Raw genomic sequence first — 26,875 nt, forward strand, 5'->3', positions numbered from 1 at the left:
AGCGGTGGGCCACAGCGTTCGCGGGCGGCCGAGGCTGCTGCGCTGCGCCCGGATTGCGCACCCGTGAGCAGGTCCCTGGCTCTCTCTCGTGAGCTCCGGGGCTTCCTCCGTGCCCGGCGGGGGCGGTGTGAGGAGCGCGCGGGCTCCGGCAGGGCGTGGGGCGCCGCTCCTGCCGCCGGAGGCAGACGAGGAAGCGGAAGCGCCGCTGCAACATCAGCAAAGCAGCAGCAAGAGGAGGAGGAGGAAGACGAGGAGGAACCGGCCAGGGACGCGCCGCCCCCGGGAGTGAGTAAGGACGGACCCCCCCCCGGCACAACACACACAAGCAACACCCCACCCCAGGGAGACGGTGAAGAGCAGCAGGCCTGACACCCCACCCCACCCCACCCCCCATTCGGACGCAGCAGGATCCCCCAAGAGAGGGCGCCGCGCCCTGCGCAAGGCTGGAGTAGGTTGCGCCCCGCGCGCCCCTCGCCGGCCAGGCCAGCGGGTCACTTGCGCGCCCCCCACCTCCGGTACACAGAAATCTCTCCTCTCCCCCACAGAGAGCAGCGACGCCCCTCCGCCTCTGGCCTCCGTGGCCGGAGAAAGGGGGAGAGAGGGTGGACAGCGGGGGCACTGGCCACCCAGGAGTAGAGGTGATCGTCTGTTTTTCCTACTCACCTCCTGGCAGGGGAAAGGCGGAAGCTCAGGAGCAGAACACCTGCTTGGCATGCAGAAGGTTCCAGGTTCAACCCCGCCACATTTCCAGGTAGGGCTGGGGGAGATTTCCGGCCTGAAACCCGGCAGACCTGCTGCCAGTCAGTGTAGGCAGCGTTGAGATAGGCAGACCAATGATCTGACGCGCTATAAGGCACCTGTCCGTTTTTGTTAGGGGGAAGGGCTGGTGGTTCTGTGGCAAGAGCACTTGCTTGGCATGCAGAAGGTCCCGGCTTCAGTCACGGGCATCTGGAGGTGGGGTTGGGAGGGATCCAGAAAGCCTGAGGAGCTGCTGCCCATGGGGTAGATGATGCTGAGCAAGATGGAGCAATGGTCTGATTTGGTACATGTCCTTATGTTCAGGACACGAGACCTGAAATGTCATTTTGTTTTTAGGGGAAGGGCTGTAGCTCAATGGTGGAGCATCTGCTTGGTATGTAGAAGTTTCCAGGCTCAATTTCCAGCATCCCCAGGTGGGGCTGGGAAATAACATGGAAATAACCCCAGAGAGGGGACGCGGGTGGCGCTGTGGGTTAAACCACAGAGCCTAGGACTTGCCAATCAGGTCGGTGGTTTGAATCCCTGCGGCGGGGTGAGCTCCCGTTGCTCGGTCCCAGCTCCTGCCAACCTAGCAGTTCGAAAGCACATTAAAGTGCAAGTAGATAAATAGGTACCGCTCCGGCAGGAAGGTAAATGGCGTTTCCGTGCGCTGCTCTGGTTCGCCAGAAGAGGCTTAGTCATGTTGGCCACATGACCCAGAAGCTGTACGCCGGCTCCCTCTGCCAGTAAAGCGAGATGAGCGCCGCAACCCCAGAGTCGGCCACGACTGGACCTAATGGTCAGGGGTCCCTTTACCTTTACCTAACCTCAGAGAGTTGTGTAAACAATGTCAAAGGAACTAGATGGACTCTTGGTCTCATTCAGGCCCTATGTGCACAAAAATATTTAAAGCTTTACACAGTCATGGCATGACCCCTATTGCCTTCCAGAGCTACAATCCCCACAGTTCCCTGGGAAGAATGATTGACAGTCAAACCACTCTAGAAATTGCAGCTCTTTGGGGGGAACGGGATCTCTCACTAAAACTTGGTACCCTTAACAAACTACAGCTCCCAGAATTCTTTGGGGTTATTCAAAGTGGTGTGATACAGCTTTAAATGTTCAATATAGATGGGGCATCAGCAAAAGGCACATTCCAGGGCTGAGGAAGGGCTGTAGCTCAGTGGCACAGCAAAGGATCACAGGGTCATAGAATCAGAAGGGACCCTGAGGGTCATCTAGTCCAACCCCCTGCAGTGCAGGAATCTCAGCTTGATAATGCATCCATCCTCTGCTTAAAAACTTCCAAGGAAGGCGAGTCCACCACCTTCTGAGAGAGTCTGTTTCGCTGTCTGACTCTAACAGCTCTTAGTGTTAGAAAGTTCTTCCTGATGTTTTGTTCGAAATCTCCTTTATTGTCATTAGAATCCATTGGTTTGTGTCCTACTTTCCAGAGCAGGAGAAAGCAAGCTAGCTCCATTTTCCACGTGACAGCTCTTGAGATAGTTGAAGATGGCCATCATATCTTCTCTTTCCCAGGCTAAACATACCCAACTCCCTCAGCTGTTCCTCACAAGTCTTGGTTTGATTGTCTTAGTTGCCCTGCTCTGCAGGTAGGGCTGGAAAGATGCCCTGTAAGTCAGCTGCAGAAGTACATAAGGGGATCTCGCTGGAGCTGGCCAGTGAGCCCACCAGGTGCCTGTGGGAAGCCTTCAAGCAGGACGGGAGCCCAAGTGCCCTCCCCCTCCTGCCGTTTCCTGCAACTGGCATTCAGGAGCATTGCTGCCTCCAAACATGCAAGCAAAGCATAGCTAGCAGGCTTTGATAGCCTTCTCCTCCCTGAATTTGTCCAGTCCTCTTTGAAGGCCATCCTAGTTGGTAGCCATCACTGAGCAAGTTCCATAGTTTACCTGTGGGAGCAAGGACTTTACAGTGGTACCTCGGGTTACATACCCTTCAGGTTACATACGCTTCATGTTACAGACTCCGCTAACCCAGAAATAGTGCTTCAGGTTAAGAACTTTGCTTCAGGATGAGAACAGAAATCGTGCTCCGGCAGTGCGGCAGTAGCAGGAGGCCCCATTAGCTAAAGTAGTGCTTCAGGTTAAGAACAGTTTCAGGTTAAGTACGGACCTCCAGAATGAATTAAGTACTTATTTTATCTGTCCTGAATCTTCCAACATTCACCTTCATTAGATAGCCATGAATTCCAGAGTCACGAGAGACAGAGAAATTTTTTTCTCTTATCCGTTTTCTCCATGCCACGCATGTTTTTTTAAAAAATAAACTATCATGTCACCTCTCAACTCTCCTTTCCTCGAAACTTAAAGGTCCCAAGCGCTGCAACATAAGGGAATCTCTCTACCCCCTTGATCGTTTTGGTTCCCAGCCTTTTCCAGCTCTGCAATACCCCTTTTTTGAGGTGAGGTCTCAGGTTCAGTCCCCGGCATCTCCACGTAGCCTTGGAAAGTCTCCCTTCCTGAAACATCAGAGAACCTCTCCAGTCCATGTGGTGGCGCTCTGGCCCGTCTGCTGGGGAGAGGTTGCTGTGGCTCAAAGAGGTTTTGTGGGGTTTTCCCTTCCAGGAATCAACATGCAATATGGCAGCTGCAATGGAGACTGAGCAGCCAGGGCTCGAAATCTTTGAAACGGCCGAGCACAGGGAGAATGTGGCGCCTGGAGAGAAGGCCAAGCTGGAACCGTACTACGTGGAGAGGTATTCCTGGAGCCACCTGAAGAAGCTGCTGAATGACACCAGGAAGGACCACGGCTGCCTGATGGCCAAGGCGCCCCACGACTTCACCTTTGTGAAGAGGACGGATGCAGAGAGCCCCCACTCAGACAGGGTCTATTACCTGGGTAAGTGTTGACAGCTTCCCACGCAGCCTGGAGGATTTATGCTGTGTTTAGTGTTGCTTTCAAAGAATCTCAGCTAAGCAACGTGTATGAACCAGGGATCCTAGTTTGCAACAAACCATGGTTAGTTTCCAAGCAACCCAGCTTTAAACCATGAGTTATAAAGCTGGCATGTGTAACCCTTAAAAGTGAGAATAAACTCATCAGACGTCCTCCTGGCCACCTATGTTGGGTTCACAGAGCAGTGAGCCATGGTATAGTTCAAACCAAGCCTGTCTGTCTCTAAATACCAGTTATCGGGGTGGTGGAAATAATGCCATGTGAAGATTCATACTCAGTTTAAGCCAGGAAGGCTCATGTTATATTCTTATTTCCTTAAGATTTTGGGAAATGTGCAGATTTGTTAAAATTGAATTGGTTACAAGCCGAATCAGCTACTTGTTCTTAACGTTATTAGCTGAATAGTGAATTGTTAAAATGATACTGACTGAAAATGAAAATAAAAATAGAACTGCATCGAAAAGGGTTTATTTTAGAAATCATGGTAGTTTTTGGTTTTAAAGTCTCCCAACAGGATTTGGCTTCTCTCTTTCTTATCTGCTTGGTATTCTGCTAATGCAAAAATAAATAAATTGCAAACTGTGTTTTGTTTTTTAATACTCAGCAATGTCCGGTGAGAACAGAGAAAATACACTTTTCTATTCTGAAGTTCCCAAAAACATAAACAAGGCTGCGATTCTTTTGCTCTCGTGGAAGCCACTCTTGGATCTTTTTCACGTAGGTGACTAGCCTGAATCTTACACATTTCATCCCCTCCCTTTCTCCTTTTCCAGTGGACAGTCTTCCAGGTAATGACATGCCCTGTTTGAGAGCTTGGCAGCTGTCAAAAGATGAAAGCCCATTAGCCAAGGGAATCTTAGCAGCTCTAATGTTTGTTCCAGCTCTCCTCCTGCCTAGCTACACTCGTTGCCAATTAAAAATTCAAAGCATTTTCCATTTCTAATATTTTTTGCTTGTATGCATTTGGTGAACCGCCCTTTGTTGAGATAGCTCCTTCTTCCATTTACCTAAAAAAGTATTTAATGCAGCTTGCCTCGGGCTGGTTGCTGCGGTTTTCTTAAGGAAAAAGGCATGGCAGAGGTCTTTGGGCACAATTCAGCAAGTGCTTGTTTATTATGGGAGATGTCCACTGTTACTCGTACTCAAGAGTAAACCCACAGAAATTGTTGGGACTTCCATTGGTTTCAGTGGGTCTGCTCTTGATTTAGCTGAATATCAACATATTTAATCTATATTTAATCTGATATATATATAATCTACAAATTAGAAACCCTAAAGTGAAACTAAATGCATCCTGTCAATATTGCAGTTTAAAAAATCGAGAATGAAAATATTGAGTAGTGCATTCTAAAAATTAACGCCCCCATGTAGGTGTCTAAAACAGGTCGGATGACTCCTCTCCAGTTACATGGGGGGAAATCTGATCATTGTGATGTAAGCCTCCTTTGGAATCCATGGGACTTCATTTCTCATACTATGAGTATACAGAAGCAAGCCCTCCCCCTTTACTTTGGGCACACTCAGACAGAGGAAATACCACATTTGTTTTCCTGATTATAATGCTAGTGTTTCTGTCTTGTTTCCTAATGTTCCATTCGCATTGCAGTACCTATTGTGCTATAGAACTGTGTTTTTTGACCAATAATACTGGCATGTCATGCTACATATCACGTCATTGGGCCCAACAACAAATGCCATTGGACAATGACATTTTGACCCTTCCTGCACATGTGTGCTTTATTCCCCCATTAAAAAGGCAGGAAGGAACTGTATGCTGGTGTAGTGCCCCAGGTTTTGTCACTTTACCCTTGCAATTATCTGGGTTAAGGGGGCTGCAAATGGATTTTTTTCTGGAATCAAATAACATGGAAACGAGTGGTAAAAATGCACTATATTCCATTTGTTTCCCATAAGTGGCGTAATGTAAGGAAGCCTCAAATGTAAGGAAGAAATGAATGGAATGAGAAACACTGGTAAAGTGGAAGAAGCTATTGTGTGAATGCAGCTTTAGTTGGATGCCATGGGATTAAACCCCACATAAATAAACACAGGATTGTGACCTTAAGGAAGTTGCAACTGAGCCCAACTGCTTTCTGTATCACACACATCTTGCTCCTGTGCATGTCTGAAATTTTAAAAATACACGAGTCTTTAATGGTTGTGCAGTATTTTATCCAGTTCTGGGTTACCTTATCGATTTGTAATATTTGTATTTCCCCCTCCCCTCTTTTTGTAAGTGCTTTGGGAATGCCAGCTGGGGTTGGGTGGTGATAGGGAGGATGTAGTAAACAATACAATAAATGCTTAGAATTAATTCAGCAGGAGTTACCCTCATGTAATTCTGCATAGGATTGCAGCCATAATCATAAATTAACTTTTGCTGAATCATACTTTGGATTTTCTTTGACAATGTAAAACAAAAAAACCTCAGTGGCAGTGAAAAAACACCCTAACAACAAAAGAAAACACAGGCTGTGGGTTGTAGTTTTTCTCCCTCTTGCTTTCTCCCGGTCAGGCCAGCCTCGATTATGGGATGTACTCTCGGGAGGAGGAGCTGCTGCGGGAAAGGAAGCGGATCGGGACGGTTGGTATCGCCTCTTACGATTATCACCAAGAAAGTGGCACCTTCCTGTTCCAAGCCGGAAGTGGGATTTACCACGTGAAAGATGGAGGTCCCCACGGGTTCACGGTAATAAAAGACGGCAAGCTACACTTTTGTGAACTGCTCTATGCCCTGGGTTTTAGGTACAGTGCCCTCTGGAGGGCGGAGGCTAAAGGGAAAGTGCAGCCTGACCTCAGTGCTGGAAGTGGGTTACAATTATTTACTAGTCGTCCAAACTTCAGGGGTTATTTATTTATTTATTTATTTATTTCAGCATGTGTATATGTTGTCAATTCATACAGTATAGCATGGTGGGGGACAACAAAAAATAAAATAGCTGAAATGTAAACCCCACAATAAAATATACAATGCAATATGCTATAAAATGCAAAACACCATGAAAACTAAGGGGGGGAAATGTCATCAAAATGATCAAAAAATGTAGACAGTTACATAGGCCTATCTGCATTGAAAAAGGTCTCTAAGAGACAACTGAAAATCAAAAGTGTGTGTGACAGTTGCTGGAAACTGCAGGGGAGAGTTCTCTTGTGCTCAGGTCCTTCTTGGAGAGTGGGAGCAGGTGGCGCTGTGGTCTAAACCACTGAACCTCTTGGGCTTACCGATCGGAAGGTTGGCAGTTTGAGTCTGCGCAATTCAGGTGAGCTCCCGTTGCTCTGTCCCAGCTCCTGCCAACCTAGCAGCTTGAAGGCATACCAGCGCGAGTAGATAAATAGGTACCTCTGCATCAGGAAGGTAAATGGCATTTCTGTGCACTCTGACACTCGTCACAGTGTCCCGTTGCACCAGAAGCGGTTTAGTCCTGCTGGCCACTTGACCCAGAAAGCTGTCTGTGGACAAACGCCGGCTCCCTCGGCCTGAAAGCGAGATGAGTTGCCTTTGACTGGACTTAACCGTCCAGGGGTCCTTTACCTTTACCTATTTGGAGGTTTCACGTGGAGGCACCTGGCTGGCCAATGTGAGAACAGGATAATGGGCTAGAGGGGCTCCCTTTGGCCTGATCCTGCAGGCTCTCCTGAGGCTCTTAGGTGCTTGCCACATTCTTGTTGGAAGAGTGTTCCACCATGTGTAACCAGACTCCTAGTGGAGGCCAATTGGGCCTCTGTAACATGGGGGGCAATTAGCCATGTGTTGCTGATCTTCCCCACCAACTGAGATCTTCTGGAAGAGTTTTCCTTCAGTCTCCTCTCTCATAGCCCTGGATCTCTGGACCATCCAATGAAGCTGAGTATCAGAAGATCCTTGATGGGCAAAAGGAAGGACTTCTTCACACTGTGCATGGTTAAAGCAGTGGATTCACTCCTAGAAGAAGTTGTGCCTCTACTTCATTGGTTGACCCCATTGACTTCTAATATTCTTTATTTGAAAGTAGCATGCACTATTCTAAATGAACAAATGCTGCTTTTAATTGCTGTCTGCCACATTGCTTACGACAGCATTTGTGTGGTTTTCTTATTATGGCCTCTTTTGGTGAAGGAAGGGCGAGTTATATGCATTTGAAATAAATGAATAATCAAATAATATTGAGAGAGAGGGTGAGAAACATCTCCCGGTTCATTTGATGCCCCTCCTTTTACTCTCCATTTTTCCTAAGCTAATAAAGTCCGTAAGGTGATTCACTCTCGCTGACTCTTACGGCATCCCAGACACTTTCTGCAAAAATTCCTTGAGCCTCATGGGAAGGGTTCACTAGTTCAAAAGGGCTGTTTTCCAGCGTCTTTCTCTCCTGCGGTCTTTTTTTGCAGAAACAACCCTTGCAGCCCAATTTGGTAGAGACGAGCTGTCCAAACATACGGATGGATCCCAAGCTCTGCCCAGCAGATCCAAACTGGATTGCTTTTATCCATAGCAATGACATCTGGATCTCCAATCTAGCAACCAAAGAAGAACAGAGGCTGACATTTGTACACAAAGGTATGGTTGCCTTTAGCATGGGACAAAAGCAGAAGAAAGTCGAGGGCAGCACGAGTGGGGCAGTGTGAGGAGGCAAAAGTGGCTTGGGAGTTACACGTGAGCCGACTGGGTGACGCATTCCTCACGGGCAAGGATGCCCCAACAGAGTAGGAGGGCCATCAGTCTCTGGCATGGGGTCTGTAGAGATTGTGCCCGCTTCAGTTTGCAGAACTGGCATTGTTACAGGTGCCACATAATACTAATTCTGCAGTTGTAAGAAATGGATCTTTTAGTGTAGTGGCACCTACACTTTGGAATTCCCTGCTTGTTGACTTCAGGAAGGTGCCTTTGCTGAACTCCTCCCACACTCTTAAAAGAGAAGCAGAGTTGTTTCAAAGAGTGCTTTTGCAAAGCGCAAGCCCTTTGCCAAAGCACTCTTTGAAGCAGCTGCTCCTGCTCTTTTAAATATTGGTGCAGTTAGCCAGTTGGCAGGGGGCTTTTCTGTCAACCCACTCAGTCAGTTGCTTAAAGGAGAAGGAGGTTGGCTGTTTCAAAGAGTGCTTTTGCAAAGATTGTTAAGACAACTCCCCTTGCTCCTGTTTGAGCCTCTGCAGTCCCCTTTTAAACCTCCGACATTAGAAGTTTAAAGCAGCATGGTGGAGACTTCTAAGATATCCAATGAATTTTGATAGGTCCACTCGTCATATCGGGCCCACAAAGCTGACCCTCTTAAGGGCCTGGTCCAGAGAGCCAGAGGGGTTCTCCATCCCCCCTGTGGGGTTGAGTCCTTGACATTCCAGCTACAATAATGGACATTTTATGAGTCACAATGCATGCTTCAAGCTTTCCATGGGCATTCTTCTCTCTGAAAAATAATGTTTCTTGGCATTGCCTTCATAGAATTTGCCAACATTGAAGAGGACCCCAAGTCTGCTGGGGTTGCTACCTTTGTGCTACAGGAAGAGTTTGACAGATACTCCGGCTACTGGTGGTGTCCCGATTCAGAGATGAGTAAGTATGCAGAATAGCATTAACTCTTTTTCAGTGCTGCATCACACTGTTGACTCATGGTCTACTAAGACCCCTAGACCCTTTTCACATGCCAGATGTCCCACATCTTATATTTGTGCAGCTGGTTATACCTGCCAATGCAGAACCTTGCATTTGTTCCATTTGAAATTCATTTTGCATCCATCTTTCTGGTAGCTGTAGGTGGAGGCAAAATCCTTAGAATTCTGTATGAAGAGAATGACGAGTCGGAGGTGGAGATAATTCATGTCACATCCCCCATGTTGGAGACAAGGAGGACAGATTCCTTTCGGTACCCCAAAACCGGTGAGATAGATTGTGCTATGGCTCAAATGGGGGCGGTTTAATCCTAGTGAAAGCCACCAGCAGTTCCTTTCCATTTCAGTGTGAAATGTATTTGCTTTGGGTTACAGTATATCCAGCAAAGTGCTAGACGCACTCACGTTTATGGGTCTGTGTTAGCAACGTCCGTTAATTTCAACAGGCCTACTCTGAGTAGGACTAGCATTGGGTTCAGCCCTGCATTACTATTTCACTTTTTAAGAGAATTTCCAAACCACTTCATAATTTTAAAATGTTCTGAGTGGTCAGATCAACATGAAACTCTCAAACAATATAGTAAAAACAGAGAGGGGGAGGAGCCATACAAAATTATCAATGGCACAGGATCCAACCTTATAGAATAAGGAAAGCTTGTGCAAAAAGATACATGTTTACAAGGTGTCGGAAGCAAATAATTGAAAAGCCATTTCCATGTGTAGGGGCAGCAGCAGAAAATGCCAATTTTTAGGACACTGCCCTGAAATAATTCTGCCATTCCTTAGTGACCATTGACTGCTGTCTTTTCTTTTTTAGGTACCGCTAACCCCAAAGTAACTTTCAAGCTGTCTGAAATAACCATCAACGCTGAGGGCAGAGTAAGTCTGATGTTCTGTTTCGCCTCATTTGAATCAGTTTGGTGACTTGTCTAGCCTGGTGGCAAATCGGTAAACTGCTGGAAAGCCAACGGGGCAAGAAACATGAGGCACCCCTTCAGACAAGGGTGGCTAGCCTTTCCCGTTCTGAGGGCCACATTGCCTTGTTTCAAATCCTCGGGGGGCCACATGCCTAAACGGCGGTGGGGGAGGGGCAAAGGTTTGGATTCTTGCACTGCAAAACGGGAGGTACATTTCACATGGTTTGCATTATAGCCATTTAAAAATCTTTTAAATTAGTGTGGTGTTCTGGTTAGAGTGTCGGACTAAGGAGCTGGGGGAAACTAGGGTTCAAATTCTCACTCAGCCATGAAGGAGACTGGGTGACCTTGAGCCAAACACTGCCTCTCAGCCCATCCTGTCTCCCAGGGTTATTGTTGGGACTAATTGAGGAGGGGGCAAACGCACACACATTTCCCCTTACTTTTTTGGAGGGAAAAAGCGTGTCTTATAGAGTGAAAAATGCAAATTGGTAGGATTAATGCCTATGTATTGTGGGACACGGGTGGCGTTGTGGTCTAAACCACTGAGCCTCTTGGGCTTGCCGATCAGAAGGTCGGCAGTTTGAATCCCCACAACGGGGGGAGCTCCCGTTGCTCTGTCGCAGCTGTCTGTGGACAAACGCCAGCTCCATCAGCCTGAAAGCGAGATGAGCATCGCAACCCCATAGTGGCCTTTGACTGGACTTAACCATCCAGGGGTCCTTTACCTTTACCTTTTATTTTGGGGTTAATGTAATTAAGATGCATATTAACTGAAACAAGTCCACTACTGTGCAAACCATTCAGTAATGAATTACAATCACAGTCATTTTTGAAATTGCTAGCTTATATTTTTATTTTATGTATTAAATGCGAATGCCGCCCATCCTCCCAGAGGAGCCCGGAGGGTAGCAAACAACAATGGAGAAACCAATTTATAAAATTTATTTAAGACCTCTTAAAAGCAGTCCCAGAGCACACTTTGGGAGAGCTTTTCTAAACGGTACTTCCCTCACCCTCACCTCTCTTGGCAGATTTCTGATGTGGTTGACAAGGAACTCGTCCAGCCCTTCGAGATCTTGTTTGAAGGCGTGGAGTATATCACTCGAGCAGGATGGACCCGAGAGGGGAAATAGTGCGTGTTTGTACGGTTTCCTGCATTTCTCCAGCAGCTCTTGGCTGGAACTGGACTGTTCTGAGCAGGAGGCAAACTCCTGGTGTTGGAGGGCTTTGTTATTATTGGGTGTGGCGTAATGGTTAGAGGATCAGCCCAGGGCCTGGGATCCCAGGGTTCGAATCCCCGCTTGGCCATGAAGCTCACTGGGCTTGACCTTGGGCCAGTTATTTTCTTTCAGCTTAACCTACCTTGCAGGGTGGTTATGAAGATAAAATGGGGAGTGGAGAACCATGTCTGCCACCTTGAGCTCCTTGGAGGAAAGAAGGTGGTCAACAGATATAATAAACCCTTGGAGGTTCTTAAGCAGAGGTTGGATGGCCACCTATCATGGATACTTTAGTTGTGATTCCGGCATTGCAGGGGGTTGGACTAGATGACCCTTGGGGTCCCTTCCAACTCTACAATCCTATGATTCTATGAAATAAATAAATTTTATTACGGTACATACGGCTTAGTGCCAAGATATGCTTCTTTTTTAGTTTTTATTTATTTTAATAATAATAATAAATTTTAAATACATTTTTATTTAATAATAATAGTAATAAATAGTAATAATAATAAATAAAAATGTGCACCCTGAGACCACTCCATTGTAAGTATCCAACCTCTCAAAATTTCAACACCTCTTGCGATGCTTTGATCCCTTTCCATTAACATGCTTCTAAGCAGTTTGCTGTATTGCTTTTGAGACCTGTCAGGTGCTGGTGGTGGTTGCTTGCGAGTAACCAGGCAGGACTCCGACCTGTCTTTTACAGGTTTCATTGGTGCAAACTACAGTTCAGAAACACAAAGTTCATGTCCATCCTAGTCACTTGCAGATTCCGGGAGTGGCCCTTTCTGGTTTCTCCCCCAGCATAAGAACTTAGACACCCCAAATCTCCTCCTCCCCTCCTTATGTTTCACCCCTCTGCGTAAACTGGGCGACGGAAATGGCATGTCTGTCTCCTGGCCAGCCGGGCTAGATGAAGCGCTTAGGCACTCAGTAGCATCTTTGAGCCCTCCCCTCGCTCGGCTGCCCCCTTCCCCCTCTGCTCCACTGGAGGTGTGGCTTTCTCCACCGCTGGACCAGGCGCTGCTCCTCAACAACATGGGAGGCTCTCTGTATCCCCCTGCCTCCCTCCCCTGTTCCGGTGGCAGTCCCCTGACAAGAGCCGATTAAGGGGCATTCCAAAATAAATAACAATAACATTTATAATACAACATATTTGTGATGGATATGATATGAAATCAGCCTTCTTCAGTTGTTCCAAATGACCCTTGCATAGCCCATAGCTGTTTTTTGTTGAGCTCAATGTCCAAATCTCGGAGAGCCAGTGTGGTGTAGTGGTTAAGAGCGGTAGTCTTGCAATCTGGGGAACCGGGTTCACGTCTCCGCTCCTCCACATGCAGCTGCTGGGTGACCTTGGGCCAGTCACACTTCTCTGAAGTCTCTCAGCCCCACTCACCTCACAGAGTGTTTGTTGTGGGGGAGGAAGGGAAAGGAGAATGTTAGCCGCTTTGAGACTCCTTAGGGTAGTGATAAAGCGGGATATCAAATCCAAACTCTTCTTCTTCTTTGTTGGATGATGATGATGATGATGATGATTATACCCCACCCATCTGACTGGGTTTCCTCAGCCACTCTGGGGGGCTCCCAACAGAATATTAGTAATAATAATAAAAAGGCGATAAAACATCAAATATTAAAATCTTCCCAATACAGGGTTGCCGTCAGATGTATTTTAAAAGTTGTGTAGTTCTTTATCTTCTGGACATCTGATGGGAGGGCATTCCAGTACCGAGAAGGCCCTCTGCCTGGTTCCCTGTAACTTGGCTTCTCGCAGTGCAGGAACCACCAGAAGGCCCTCGGCAATGGACCTCAGTGTCTGGGCTGAATGATGGAGATGGAAACGCTCCTTCAGGTATACTGGGCTGAGGCTGTTTAGGGCTTTAAAGCTCAGCACCAACACTTGGAATTGTGCTCGGAAACGCATCCACAGGGACTTGGGTTCGGATCTCTCCAGCTGGGGTTGTGGGAGCTGGTGTTTCGACTGCAGTGCTCAGCTGCAGCTCTTGCCATGTTCCGAAGCTCTCCCCCTTCCGTCCACAGTGCTTGGGCCATCTTGCTTGATCGCTCTCAAACACGGCTTCAAATTGTGCTCCTTCCCCCCGCTTTATTTATCCCCGTGGAAGAGGACGCCATGGAGAGGCAGAAGCTGATCGACGCAGTGCCTGACTCTGTCACGCCGCTGATTGTTTATGAGGAAACAACAGACATTTGGATAAATGTAAGAATGTTATCCCCTTGAGCGAAGTCCTGCTAGCAGCCCCTAGACTAGGAGCGGGGAGACTTTTCAGGCCAAGGGCCACATTCAGCCACCTGGGCAACAGTCCGGGGGCCGCATGCTAGTGGTGGGTGGAGCAAGAGGCAATAGTGGGTGGAGCAACAGGTGTGGCTCTTGCCTTTGTGCAACAGACTTAAGTTCAGGCCACCCCCCCGTCAGAGGCTTCGCCTATGCCCCGCTTAATCACGTGATTTTCTATCCAGGCAAGCAAGAAGCATTGCCACAGTCCAAGGACACATTCAAGCCAGATACAAGCAGGGTTGATGAGGGGTGTGGCCTAGTGAAGGGGCGGATCCTACAGGAAGTCCTCAGGGCCGGCTAGAGAGGCCTGAAGGGCCACGTTCAGTTCCTGGGTCTGAGGTTCTTCAGCCACGCCCTAGTGTGATGTCATCGTTTATTGACAACGTTATAACTGCATGGAGGGAAAGTGTCAGCTACAGAATCTCGACAAATATTGCAGCTTCTAAATGAAAGTGGGTTGTCAGTTTGCCTGCCCTACAGGAAATAGCTCACACAGGCTCCAGGGGATGGTAGGTGCTGATTGTGTAAGAAATGACTGGACAGGCAGGGGAATTTTGGGAGGAAGGCACCTCAAAGGTGGCTGAAGGACTGAGTTGTTCAGGGTACGCTGATTTTGCTAGTGACCGTATTTTCAGGTAACACTAAACTGTGCTCCATTGCAGTGCGCTGGCAAGCCTTAACGCTTTGTGTCCAGGAGGAAGACTTTGACAGAGCTTAGTTTCAGTTTTAAAGAATCCCAGCTTAGCTTTAATTGCTTGTACTAGGGATCCTGGTTTGAAACAAACGGATAGGTTTCACAGCAAGCCACCTCCAAACCTTAACTAAACAGATCTTGTGTCAAGCTAATTCTCCCCTGGTCTCCTTGCTGGCCCAAATAGGACTAGTTTAGCCAGCTAGCCCTGGTGATCATCTAATGTTTATTGAATGGATTTCCCCCCTAAATTGATTTTTAAATTCTGAATTTATTGTTATTCACGTGTTATACTGTATTTTAGGCTGTTTTTTGTTGCATCAGTTAAGTGTTTTAAATTTGTTGTTAGCCGTCCTGAGCCCGGTTTTTTTGAACCGGGAAGGGCGGGGTAGAAATAAAAATTTATTTATTTTTATTATTAAACCAAGATTCCTGGTTCAAACATAAAGCACACGAAGCTGGCGTTCCTTAAAAGTGAAAAAAGACTCTGCCATGACTGTGCTGGAAGAAGAAAGAAAGGGGTGTGGGAGGCAAATGCTTTGCTCTGCATTGACTAGGCTTGCCCGCATAATATTAAACCTCAGTTTACAGTTGCGTGCGAACGGGCCCAATCTCCATCCTTCGGTTCAACTTCCAACCCTCCTGTGTTCCAACAGGTCCACGATATCTTCCACGTTTTCCCCCAAACCAATGAGGATGAGCTAGAGTTTATCTTTGCCTCCGAGTGCAAAACAGGATTCCGCCACCTGTACAGAATCACAACTGTTTTAAAGGAGAGCCGGTACAAGCGCTCGAGTGGAGGACTCCCTGCTCCAAGTAACCAGCTTTGGCTGTTTTTGCTCCTAAGTTCAAATGAAATAGAATAAGCTGCACCAGGTGGCTGAGGGAATTCATTTTCTTAGGAGATTTCTTTCAGGTTGGCATCCCAGCATTGCAGTGGCCCATTAGGCTTGGATTAGGGCTGTAAGCATCTTGCACTTCCGCAAGTCAGCTTGCGCCCCACTTTAAAGTAAGCTGCGAGTCCTTATGATTCTGAAGATGAGTTTGAAGTGTTGTAAGGAATCTCAGTAGCCCAAGAGGAAAGATATGGAAAGTGCGGGTGCTTTGCTTTGTCTAGACCGGTACCCAACGTTTGTGGAATACAGTACAGTGGTGCCCCGCAAGACGAATGCCTCGCAAGACGGAAAACCCGCTAGACGAAAGGGTTTTCCGTTTTGGAGGTGCTTCGCAAAACGAATTTCCTATGGGCTTGCTTCGCAAGATGACAATGCCTTGCGAGTTCCTGCGGGGTTTTTTCTCCCCCCCCCTTTTTCTAAGCCGCTTATCAGCTGATCCGATCAGCAGATAAGCCGCTAAAAGCCACTAATAGCGCTAATCCGCTAATCCGTCAATGGGCTTGCTTCGCAAGACGAAAAAACCGCTAGACGAAGAGAATCACAGAACGGATTCTTTTCGTCTTGCGAGGCACCACTGTATGCAAACGAAGCAACAATTTGCATTTTCTCTCTGTAATCTAGACTGGAGAACTTGACAGCCGAAACTGGCTGGCTTGCCTCGTGCTGGGCAGGCAAGGATCCAAACAACAGCTTGTAAAGCCCAGATTTCCCTTGCAGGGAGTTGGACTAGAGGAACCTTGGAGTCCCTGCCAACTCTGCAATTCTGTGATTCCTTACCAGCCTTCTGGCATGTCAAGATCAGCAGAGGGGGCCCTCTGGGTTGTTCCGCCGCCCTCAGAAGTGTGTGGGGTGACAGCCCAGGAGAGGGTCTTGTAGCAGCCCCATAAGCAGCCTTTGCCTGCTGTTGGACTACAGCTCCCATCAGCCCCTGCCACCGCGCAGACATTCCGATAATTTTGATCTTGATTTTTGCAGGTGATTTCCTGTGTCCCATCAAAGAAGAGGTGCCAATTACCAGTGGGGAATGGGAAGTTCTTGGCCGACACGGGTCCAATGTAAGACCCTTCAATTTTATTTTATTTTTAATTTGGCAAATGCATTCGGGAATTTTAAGTATGTGCTTGACCTCTCCCCAAAAGCATGAGCTGAAACATGGGTTGAGCATCAAGCCAGTCTGATCAAGGGGGGAAACTTAAATGCAACCTCAGTTCCCACATAGTGAAAAACAGAACAGACAATGCAGTCACAGATTTGTGTGGAATTATCGTTTAGGTTCATTGTTGCCATTGTCATTTATTGTTCATGTTCCACATGCATATCTTATGTAAAATGTAGAAAACCTAACAGTGTAGAAAATATAACAAAAACAACTAAAAACAGGATGTGATGGGGGGGTGGGTTGTTTTGTGTTTTTCGAACCGCAATGTAATGTGGACGCCGATGGCAGCGACCAATTTGTCTGGTTAGGAAGGCTTGTTGGCAGAGAAATGTCTTCAGTTGTTTCCAGAAACTGCAGAAAAAAATGGGTGCCTGTTGTATCTTGACTTGGCAGCTATTACACAGAACAGGGGGAGCCACACTGAAAGCCCAGCTCCGAGTTAGCTGCACAGCAGATCTCTCCAGTAACAAACAAGAGAGTGGTGTTCCTACCTGTGACACGCCACCTTGCAGCTTGGTTCCATGGATCTGTGGCCCCTACAAAGTAACTGGGGCATGAGGAAGCAGCCACAGGGGTTGTGCAACCCCGCCAGAGGCTCAGGAATCTGTACACAGCCCCTGTTTTCACGTCCTGTTAGGGACATACCCATAGAAATCCGAAGTGGGGAAAAACATGCAATTGAAGTTGTGTAATGGAGGGAAAACAGGCATTGCAGGTCTCGGAATTCCCACTCCTCCCCTGAGCAGGGGCATTGGTGTCCAAAGGTATCTTTCTGGGGGTGGGAGCAAACAAGACATTGAAAGGGAGGGAAGTCGGCTAATTTCCCACAAAAACAGAAAACGAGGATAGTGTTTGTGTGTTTTCCTTCATATCTCAGGTTCTGCAGATGCTAGAAGCCTCTTTAAAAAAAGAAAGTTGGCAACACGGGTCTCAGTATTCATCCAGGGAGGAGTACACATCTTTTGAATGCTCCCCATTAGTTGAAATCAAACATAGTTGGCATAGTTTGTGCTGAGATAGACCCCTTGTTCCTGATGTGCTAGTCCTCAGTTTGCAGGGATTTGCAGTCGGAAGTGGTATGTGCCCTGCAGTGAGAGGTATAGTCTGTCCTACCGCTTCATTCTCTGGCCAGCATCAAGATTCACCTGAGAGCTTTTTTCCTGAGCCAGGAGGCTGCAGTGGGGTGTAACTTCTTCCTTTAGGTATACCTGGGTTTTAAATTAGCTTTCCACATAGGCAGTTGAAATGAACTTAGTACTAAATCCAACCTGGGAATTGTTGATGCTACAAACTTGGGTCACTTCTGTGTTTTTTGTGTGTGTGTGTTTGTTTTTTTTTATCAGATCCGGGTCGATGAAGCTAAAAAACTGGTATATTTTGAAGGTACAAAGGATTCCCCCTTGGAACATCACTTGTATGTTGTTAACTACGAGAACCCCGCGGAGATCAAGCGGCTGACAGAAGCTGGTTTCTCCCACGCCTGCTGCGTCAGTCAGGTATTTCACCTCCTTCGCTGTGGTTTTGTTCTGTGCTGAGTTCCCACATGAAGATAGCAGGAAGGAACTGTGCGCTGATGCACAACCCTGAATTTCATCACTTTACTCCTGCAATTTTATGGGTTAATTGGTTTGCAAACTGATTATTTCTGGGACCAATTAACACAGGCACGAGTACTAAACGTCTACGAGATTCCACAACATTTCCGGAGATGGCTTTTACGTTGGGTGGAAGCTCAAATATAAAATGGAAACTAACAGGGAAATGGTATAAAGCACCATGTGATGGCAGCATAAACCTTGAGGGAAATTGCCTGGTAGGCCCAAGCTGGTTTTCAGAGGTGGTCACTTACTTCTCCTCCTGCCCTCTAGAACTGCGACATGGTGATTTGTAAATTCAGCAACCAGAGGAACCCTCACGAGGTGTCTCTCTACAAGCTGACCGGCCTCGAAGATGACATTTCCAACAGGTCCAAGGAATTCTGGGCTACCATTTTAGATTCTGCAGGTATTTCGGATATGGCGCCAGGCTGTCCCTGAGCCTTGTTTCATCCTTGCCCTCATGCATCCTCTGTGACAACTCTTCCTTTATTTGTCGGTTCGTTTCACGTGTGAACCAATTCTTACAAAGCACCCTGAAGGAATTTTGCAGTGCTTCCTCATGTGAGGAAGCCAGTTGAAAACTGGTGGGACTCCGTGAGGTGGAGATGGGGAACCTTTTCCATCCCAACGGCCATATTCCCTCATGGGCAGCCTTTAGCGGGCCACAGGGCCCTGGTGTGCAGAGCAACAGATGCAACTATGGCCTCTGTCTGGTAGGCCAAGCCAGAGTCAGAGGTTTCTCCACACACACGCACACACACACACAGACACCCCTCCACATTCCAGGCCAGGCAAAAGCATTTGAGGAGGGTGCCATGCGGGACTGGTTTTCTGGAGAGAGGAGAGTGGCTTAGGGAGGCTCCTGAGGGCTATGAGGTTGGAGGGCCACTTCTGGCCCATCTGACTGGGGTTCCCCCTTTCCTGGTGTAAGGATTGTGGTTGTGCAGTCAGAATCTGATTTTATTCAGGGGTGTACAGACTTAAACCTAAATGGCCTCGGCCCAGTATACCTGAAGGAGCGTCTCCACCCCCATCATTTTGCCGGGACGCTGAGGTCCAATGCCGAGGGCCTTCTGGCGGTTCCCTCACTGCGAGAAGCAAAGCTACAGGGAACTAGGCAGAGGGCCTTCTTGGTAGTGGCGCCCGCCCTGTGGAACGCCCTCCCATCAGATGTCAAAGAGATAAAACAACTACCTGACATTTAGAAAACATCTGAAGGCACCTATTGGCTAGTACTTGTGACATCCTGGATGCCAGTAGGGACACCCACACACCCATCTGAAGTTGTTGCTAAATACATCTTGCTTTAAATTGAGGCTTGTGGTTATTGAGATGGGTTGGACTGAAGGGTTTGGGAACCTGTGGATGTTCAGCGTTGGGATATAATGGCCAACTCCGCTCTGCCATGCCGAACGCAAACGACACCTGTGCTTGCATCCTTGCAGGGCCTCTCCCAGATTACGTTCCGCCCGAGATCTTCTCTTTCGAGAGCTCCTCAGGGTTTTTGCTTTATGGGATGATCTACAAGCCCCACAACCTACAACTCGGGAAGAAGTACCCCACAGTACTCTTCATATACGGGGGCCCCCAGGTCAGTTGATAACATTGTTCCTGGAAGCTGTTAATAAAAAAATGCTGTTTTTAATCAGTCCCCGTGTGTGCAATGTAGACGTTTAATCTGCGCTTCCTTCCAGGTGCAACTTGTGAACAACCGGTTTAAAGGAGTCAAATACTTCCGCCTGAACACCCTAGCTTCCCTTGGTTATGTTGTGGTGGTGATTGACAACAGGGGATCCTGCCACCGCGGTCTGAAGTTCGAAGGTGCCTTTAAATATAAGATGGTAAGTTGCTCAGTGGGTACAGAAGTCCTGACACAGATCTGAGTGCTGCGACCTTGCGTTTTTATTAAGAGATGAGATAATCTCATAGAATTCTGCCTCAGAGGCCTCATCCCTCCTTTCCCAGTTGTATTTAGGTTCAGAAAAAGCATTGCATTGGAGGTCATAGAAGGCTTTCCCCCCCAAGCCTAATTCTGTTTTTTGGGGGGGGCGGGCGGGGAATAACAGCTACGGAGTGTAATGTTAACCCTTCCCTGTGTATGATGACACTTCACCCTCCCCATTGTCCATGATGCCATTATTTTTCCAAGCCTAATATTATTTTGGGGGGTTGGGGGTTGGTTTCTTTCAACAGGGACAAATTGAAATAAGTGACCAAGTGGAAGGTTTGCAGTACTTGGCCTCCCGATACGAATTCATTGACTTGGACCGGGTTGGCATTCATGGCTGGTCCTACGGGGGATACCTCTCCCTTATGGCCTTGTTGCAGAAGCCAGAGATCTTCAAGGTAGGATAATGTACAACAAGACAGCCGGCTGTGTGTCTCTGTGTGTGTGTGTGTGTGTTGTGTGTTTCCATTTCCATCTTTTGCAAGATGTGCTGTTCATTTGACAGTTCAAGTCTTGTTAGGATTGATTGTACCATCTGTAAATATAACACATAAGAAGATGCTTTATGTTGAGCCAGACCCATTGGCCCAGTTCAGTATTGTCAACACTGACTGGCAGCAGCTCTCCAGGGTTTCATGCAGGGAATCTTTCCCAGCCCTACCTGCAGATGCTGCCAGGGGTTGAACCTGGGACCCTCTGCAAGTGATCAACCCTTCTTGACCTATGGTCCTTCCCCCAAAGAATCCCGTTTGCAAGGGGTCAAGTTTGTATGGAAAAATTCACTTTCAGTCAGGAGAAAATGAGTGCCTGCCTCAAAAAATAAAAAAGTTGGTCATCTCTGCCCATGGTGAAAGGTATTGGTACCACTATATAAAGTTGCATAAAACTTGGAACTGGATAACTTGAAAGGTGGTCTTTTATATACCCAGCCAATCGGCTGCAACAGATACCATCTCATCAGCTGGTCCATTCTGTACAATGTCGGAATACGGCATGGGTAGGCAAACTATGGCCCGGGGGCCGGATCCAGTCCAATCGCCTTCTAAATCCAGCCTGCGGACAGTCCGGGAATCAGCATGTTTTTCCATGAGTAGAATGTGTGCTTTTATTTAAAATGCATCTCTGGGTTATTTGTGGGGCATAGGAATTTGTTCATTTCCTCCAAAAAAATATAGTCCGGCCATCCACAAGGTCTGAGGGATATAAGATATGTCAAATGAACCATGGAAAGAGAAGAAAGGAAGTCGTTGATATCTTAAGGATGTAAAATGTCTGTTTGAAATTGTAAAACAGAAAAATTAATGAAAATTATATTAAAAAAGGGGGGGAGTCACATTACACAAAAGCTGCCATTGGGGTTTTCAACTTTTTCTTTTTACTGATAATTTCATTGTTTCATTCTTTTTGCAGACTGCTTTCATATTCCCTCCCCCCCCCAACAATCCAGTGTTATATATGTACATTTTATGAAATAAATGCATTAATGAGAATAACACAACACTGACCGTCTTCTTCCCCATAGGTCGCCATTGCTGGTGCCCCAGTCACCCTGTGGCTCTTCTACGATACAGGGTACACCGAGCGCTACATGGGTCACCCAGATAATAACGAACAGGGCTATTACCTCGGCTCTGTGGCTATGCAAGCGGATAAGTTTCCTTCAGAGTAAGTGTGTTCCTGCCCCCCCCCTTCACCCCCAACTGTGCTACATTCCGACCTAGCGCTGCTGTTTCTTGCCTAATTAAATGCTTAAACGGTTGCGTGGTAGTAAAGAACCACTTAATAAACTTGAATGGGCATTTACATAATCACGGCCCATTACGAGTAATCTGCTTTTCTAGCCTTGTTGTCATTAAAGTATTAACTTTTGCCTCAAGAAATTGCAGGCGGACCTCCCCCCTGCCTCAAATTACGCAATTAGCCCCAGTCTAATTAAGTGCATTAATTAGACATACCACCCTAGTGGCTGGCTGTAGATCAGCCACAGTTGTTGTTAACAGGGCTTGAGAGGGAAGATTGTGTCTTCTAGCCTAGAGTGGCCCTGTCAGCTCCTCCATACAGACACATACACCGTCTGCTTCTTCCGACTTAGGTTGGTATTCTGCCATCCGTTCCCACCTTTTCTTATTGGCCTGGGGTTTAAATTCTGTGTTTAAATCTTCCGGGACAGTGAATGGAGAGATGGGAGGCTGGAGGAAGTGTATAGTGGTACCTCGGGTTAAGTGCGTAATTCGTTCCGGATGTCCGTTCTTAACCTGAAACTGTTCTTAACCTGAAGCACAACTTTAACTAATGGGGCCTCCTGCTGCCGTCGCGCCGCCAGAGCCCAATTTCTGTTCTTATCCTGAAGCAAAGTTCTTACCTGAAGCACTATTTCTGGGTTAGCGGAGTGTGTAACCTGAAGCGTATGTAACCTGAAGCGTATGTAACCGAGGTACCACTGTATTGTTTTGGAGCCTTGGGATCAGCGATGTGGGTTTTCCAGAAAACTTAGAACACATTTCTGCTGTCCTAAATCGATGAGAGATCTGATTTCACACAGTCGTTTTGATTTGCTTTGCTTCACAGAGGTTTACCCCATAAATTATTCTTGGCATTTGCGGCAAAAAGTGGTATATAACTAAACTAGAACAGGCATATTCTGTAGATATGGGAACCGTTAGCCCAACATCCGAAAGTAGTTAAATCGTTTTATTACAAGGGGGAAATCAGTTTAAGTGCATTTCAGCTGTGATCTTCTGTGCCGGGGGTGGCTGGTCTGTAGTCCTATAGTTGCTGCAGTTCCCCAACATCCCTGACCATTGGTCATGCTGGCTGCAGGAGTCATTGGGAGTTGGGGTGCAGCAACTGGAAGGCCACAAGTTCCCCAACCCTCCTATATGTGTTTCCCTGGGAGTAAGTTCCATTGAACTTAATACGACTTATAAGCAGTCATCGATAGGATTGTGATATTCGCATGATTTAGATGAACTAGCTAATTCAAAACTTTGTTTGGAAATTATTTTGTTGGAATCCTAAACATGGATGAAATGATTATATATAGTGGACAGACTAAGAATGGGAAGTTCTTTAATCTCTGAATTGCATGTTTTCTATGTCCTCTTGAAAGTTCTTTTCTATCTCTTCTTATCTCTTTTTTCTTTTTTTGTCATGTTTTTATTTTACTTAGAATAACGTTGGACAAAAAGGATATTTGAGATTGTTTTGTATTTCTCTTTATAAACTCTAAAAAACAACAACTTTATTTTTTTTAAAAAAGGAATCCCAAACATGTCAGCTTAAAGCTTCCCTTCCATTATTTAGATTTTAACTGGAGGGTTGAATAAAAAAACACTGGAAAAAGTTAACATAATTCATTTAGCAGGCCTAAAGATCTTTCTGTGTCACTTCCTAGGGATAGTCAGCTGAAAAAATAATTGCCACTCTGATTTTCAGATCCAGGTTTCAGTTGCCCAGTATGACTTGTGTTTTGCATTTTGTTACTAATTGGTTTTATGAATCTCTCTCTATTTCTGAACAATTAAAATGGGCTGTGGGGAAAATAAAGCAGTGGGGGAAATTCCAACCCTGTGGGTCTGTTATTTCACGCTCCCCTTCTGGTATTAGCTACATAGGTATCTTCAGACGATACCAGAATTCGAAGAAATTCTAATTCAAACGAGCTGAAGGCGTGGCTTACTGTTTCTCCCCGTGTCCTTTCAGACCCAACCGGTTGTTACTGTTGCATGGATTCCTCGATGAAAATGTTCATTTTGCACATACCAGCATCTTGCTTAGTTTTCTGGTCCGGGCTGCAAAGCCTTACGATCTACAGGTAAGATGCTCTAGGGCAGCCTTCACCAACCTGGTGCCCTCCCACCCATTTTGGACTACAACTCCCATCAGCCCCAGCCAGATACAAACATGCCTTTTAGTCATATACACATCTCCTTTGCTTTTCCCTTCACAGTATAGCAAACAAACCAGGGAGTCTTCCATTAACTATAGTTTACCGTTTTGTCCCAACTGAGAAACCGTGGTTAGTGCCTTCGGAACAAGCTAGGATAAGCTTCATATCCACAAAGGCTTCATATCCTGGCCTTCTCCGAACCTCTTAACCATGGGTAGGCAAACTAAGGCCCACAGGCCGGATCAGGCCCAATTGCCTTCTGGATCTGGCCCACGGACGGCCTGGGAACCGCCATGTGGATTGCCAGCGTGTGTGTTCTTTCCCTTTCCCTCCATGGCAGTGGCGGCTCCTCCCTCCCTCCTCCTGGCTTCTCCCCGCCCTGCCTAGAGGAGGAAGGGGGCTGGGCTTTGTTGGTGCCAGCAGCAGCAGCAGCACTTGAGCAGCTGCCATTTTAAGCAGCCCCTCTCCGGAGCCCTTTCACACGCCGCTCATCGTCCCTCCACCAGCCCCTGCTGCTCGCAAGACACAGGTAAGCAGCCACCGGGGCTCATGGTGCTCTTGCATCACCCCCCCCAAAAAAAATACAGTCTGGCCCCCCTCAAGGTCTGAGGGACAGTGGAACGGCCCCCTGCTGAAAAAGTTTGCTGACCCCTGCTCTTAACCATCGTTTCTGCTGCCCACCAACCACTCCTGTTCCTTCTAGTTTTTAAATTTTTTAATCAAAACAGTTGAGGTTGGTTGGGGGGGTGCCTACTTCTTGTTGTTGTCTGTGCTTTATTGGGCTTTTTGCGGGGTGTGTAGGTGTTTTGCTTGTTTTGTTATGGTTCTGAGCATTGCAAAAAAACAAAAACAAAAACTTTATTTTCTTAAATTACAAAACAGCAACCGTAGCGTTAGAACAAAGCTTACCCTTCCGGACTTTCTGAATATGTGAGGTTACATTACATCAGTGCTTAGATCTCTGAAGTTGTTCTGTTTTTAGTGGTGTGATGGTTCCAGTTACCACATGCAATCACAGTAACAAAACGAAAAAAGGAATATCGTGGAAAAGGATTTTCCTCTTTAGCACTGTATGTAAGAAAAGGATGCCAATTCACCCAAAATGTGTCTTTTGGTTTAATTCCCTTGGCTATATTTAGTTTAGTAGTTATTTTTTTTTACCAGTGCTAATTGCGAGCGTTTCTAGTTTTTCTTCTCTTGAAATGGTTGCTTTGAGGTGCCAAGGGCAATTTCCAAATGTGCCCCCCGGCAAAGTTTGAGGATTCCTGCTTCTTCCTCTATAAAAGCTCCCCCCCCCCCTTTAAAGTTTTTATTAAAGATTTTCTTGTGTAATAAAACCAACAAATCAACAAGAGAAAGTACGTAGAGCGTCTCCACTTTCAATTCATTGAGTCTTTGCCGCAGTTCGTTTACATTTGGTATGAAACACGATTGTTAAAGACATTGTGCGTTTGGGGGAAGAAGGAGAGAGGGAGAGAGAGATCGGTTGTGGGGGGCGAAAATGATATTTCGTTCTGTTGCATAGTGTTTGTAGTGCTTTTGCGTCAGCATCACATGGGTAGGTTCTTTATTTATACATATATATTTATTTTTATTGGCACTGCAAGAGAATGGAGGGTCCAGAGCTTGGTTGGTTGTGTTTGGTTGGTTGCAGTATGTTTTGTTTGCAGGGGGACGGGTGGGCTGAGTGGGTCAGATGCTTTTGTGGGGGGATTTAGAAGACATCTGAAGGCAGCCCTGTTTAGGGAAGCTTTTATTGTTTGATGGACTACTATATTTTAATATTTCATCGGAAGCCACCCAGAGTGGCTGGGGAAACCCAGCCAGATGGACAGGGTATAATAAATTATTATTATTATTATTATTAGCCGTTGTCGTGTTGTGTTGTATATGTGATATTGGGGGGCATTTAGAGAAGCATCTGTAAACCTCTTAACCAGGCTTCCTCAGACTCGGCCCTCCAGATGTTTTTTGAGACTACAATTCCCATCATCCCTGACCACTGGTCCTGCTAGCTAGGGATCATGGGAGTTGTAGGCCAAAAACATTCAGAAAGATACCTCGCAACGCACGACACAAAAGCAATAATATCACTGCAACAATAATGCAGTGATAGAACTTAAAACCAGCAAAGCAGTTTATTATAAAAGCATATTAAAAATGAGAATTCAGACAGCGAAGGCAGGGCCAAAGAAAGCCTGGGCAAAAAGATAAAGGCCTTACAAGACATCTGAAGCAGCAGATTATGTGAATACCTCAAGAAAGAAGGAAAATTGACTCCTTTCCCCCCCTTTCTTTAGATCTATCCACAAGAGAGGCACAGCATCAGGGTCCCTGAGTCTGGAGAACACTATGAACTGCACCTCCTGTATTACCTCCAGGAGAATCTGGGTTCACACATGGCCGTGCTGAAGGCAGAGCACTGATGACACCCCCCCTCCCTCCCTCCCTCCCGCCCACCCTTCCAGGAACTCTCAGCACAGACAAATACAGCTGCTTAACCAAACGCCTCGGAAAGGGGCGTCATGTTGTTGGTGCCTGCTTCCCACACAGATCAGTCGACACGTCCTCGGCCTTGCTTCGTTTTATTTCTCCTTATTTTTTTTAAAAAGTCAACCCGGTGCCATACAAGGAGACGACGCTGTACAGCAAACGAATAATTTTAAATGTAAATAAAGAAAGTCAACATCTGTGCTACTTGGCATTCCAGAGGTTTTTTTTTCTCTTTTAAGGGTGGTTCACACACTCCAGAGTAAGTGTGCTTACCCAAAACTTTATACCATGGGTAGGCAAACTAAGGCCTGGGGGCCGGATCCAGCCCAATCGCCTTCTAAATCCGGCCCGCAGACGCTCCAGGAATCGGCGTGTTTTTACATGAGTAGAATGTGTGCTTTTATTTAAAATGCATCTCTGGGTTATTTGTGGGGCATAGGAATTCATTCATTTCCTTCCCCCCCCCCAAAAAATATAGTCCAGCCCCCCACAAGGTCTGAGGGACAGTGGACCGGCCCCCTGCTGAAA

The 26,875-nt window shown here is 46.7% G+C and overlaps 1 protein-coding gene across 5 annotated transcripts; it reads left to right on the plus strand.

The window, feature by feature from the left end:
- DPP8 (dipeptidyl peptidase 8) lies at positions 1 to 26,551 on the plus strand. Of its 5 annotated transcripts, none has more exons than XM_083475032.1 (21): positions 204 to 285; positions 674 to 751; positions 3,324 to 3,597; positions 4,259 to 4,371; positions 6,170 to 6,343; positions 8,020 to 8,188; positions 9,068 to 9,178; positions 9,374 to 9,502; positions 10,052 to 10,113; positions 11,186 to 11,286; positions 13,418 to 13,595; positions 15,021 to 15,180; positions 16,236 to 16,315; positions 17,763 to 17,915; positions 18,288 to 18,423; positions 19,463 to 19,608; positions 19,712 to 19,858; positions 20,211 to 20,363; positions 21,488 to 21,630; positions 23,668 to 23,779; positions 26,155 to 26,551. In XM_083475032.1, the coding sequence occupies exons 2-21, from the start codon at positions 713 to 715 to the stop codon at positions 26,278 to 26,280; spliced, it is 2,706 nt and encodes a 901-aa protein (XP_083331158.1). In that variant the 5' UTR covers positions 204 to 285; positions 674 to 712; the 3' UTR covers positions 26,281 to 26,551. The 5 variants fall into 5 exon arrangements, with proteins under 5 accessions (XP_083331161.1, XP_083331162.1, XP_083331158.1 ...); XM_083475033.1 differs by having other exon boundaries at positions 226 to 289; XM_083475034.1 differs by lacking the exon at positions 204 to 285 and adding an exon at positions 288 to 515.
- The last annotated feature ends 324 nt before the right edge of the window (positions 26,552 to 26,875 follow it).

This window comes from Podarcis liolepis (genome assembly GCF_965112155.1).
Source record: "Podarcis liolepis genome assembly, chromosome: 14".
In the NCBI taxonomy this organism is placed as follows: domain Eukaryota; kingdom Metazoa; phylum Chordata; class Lepidosauria; order Squamata; family Lacertidae; genus Podarcis; species Podarcis liolepis.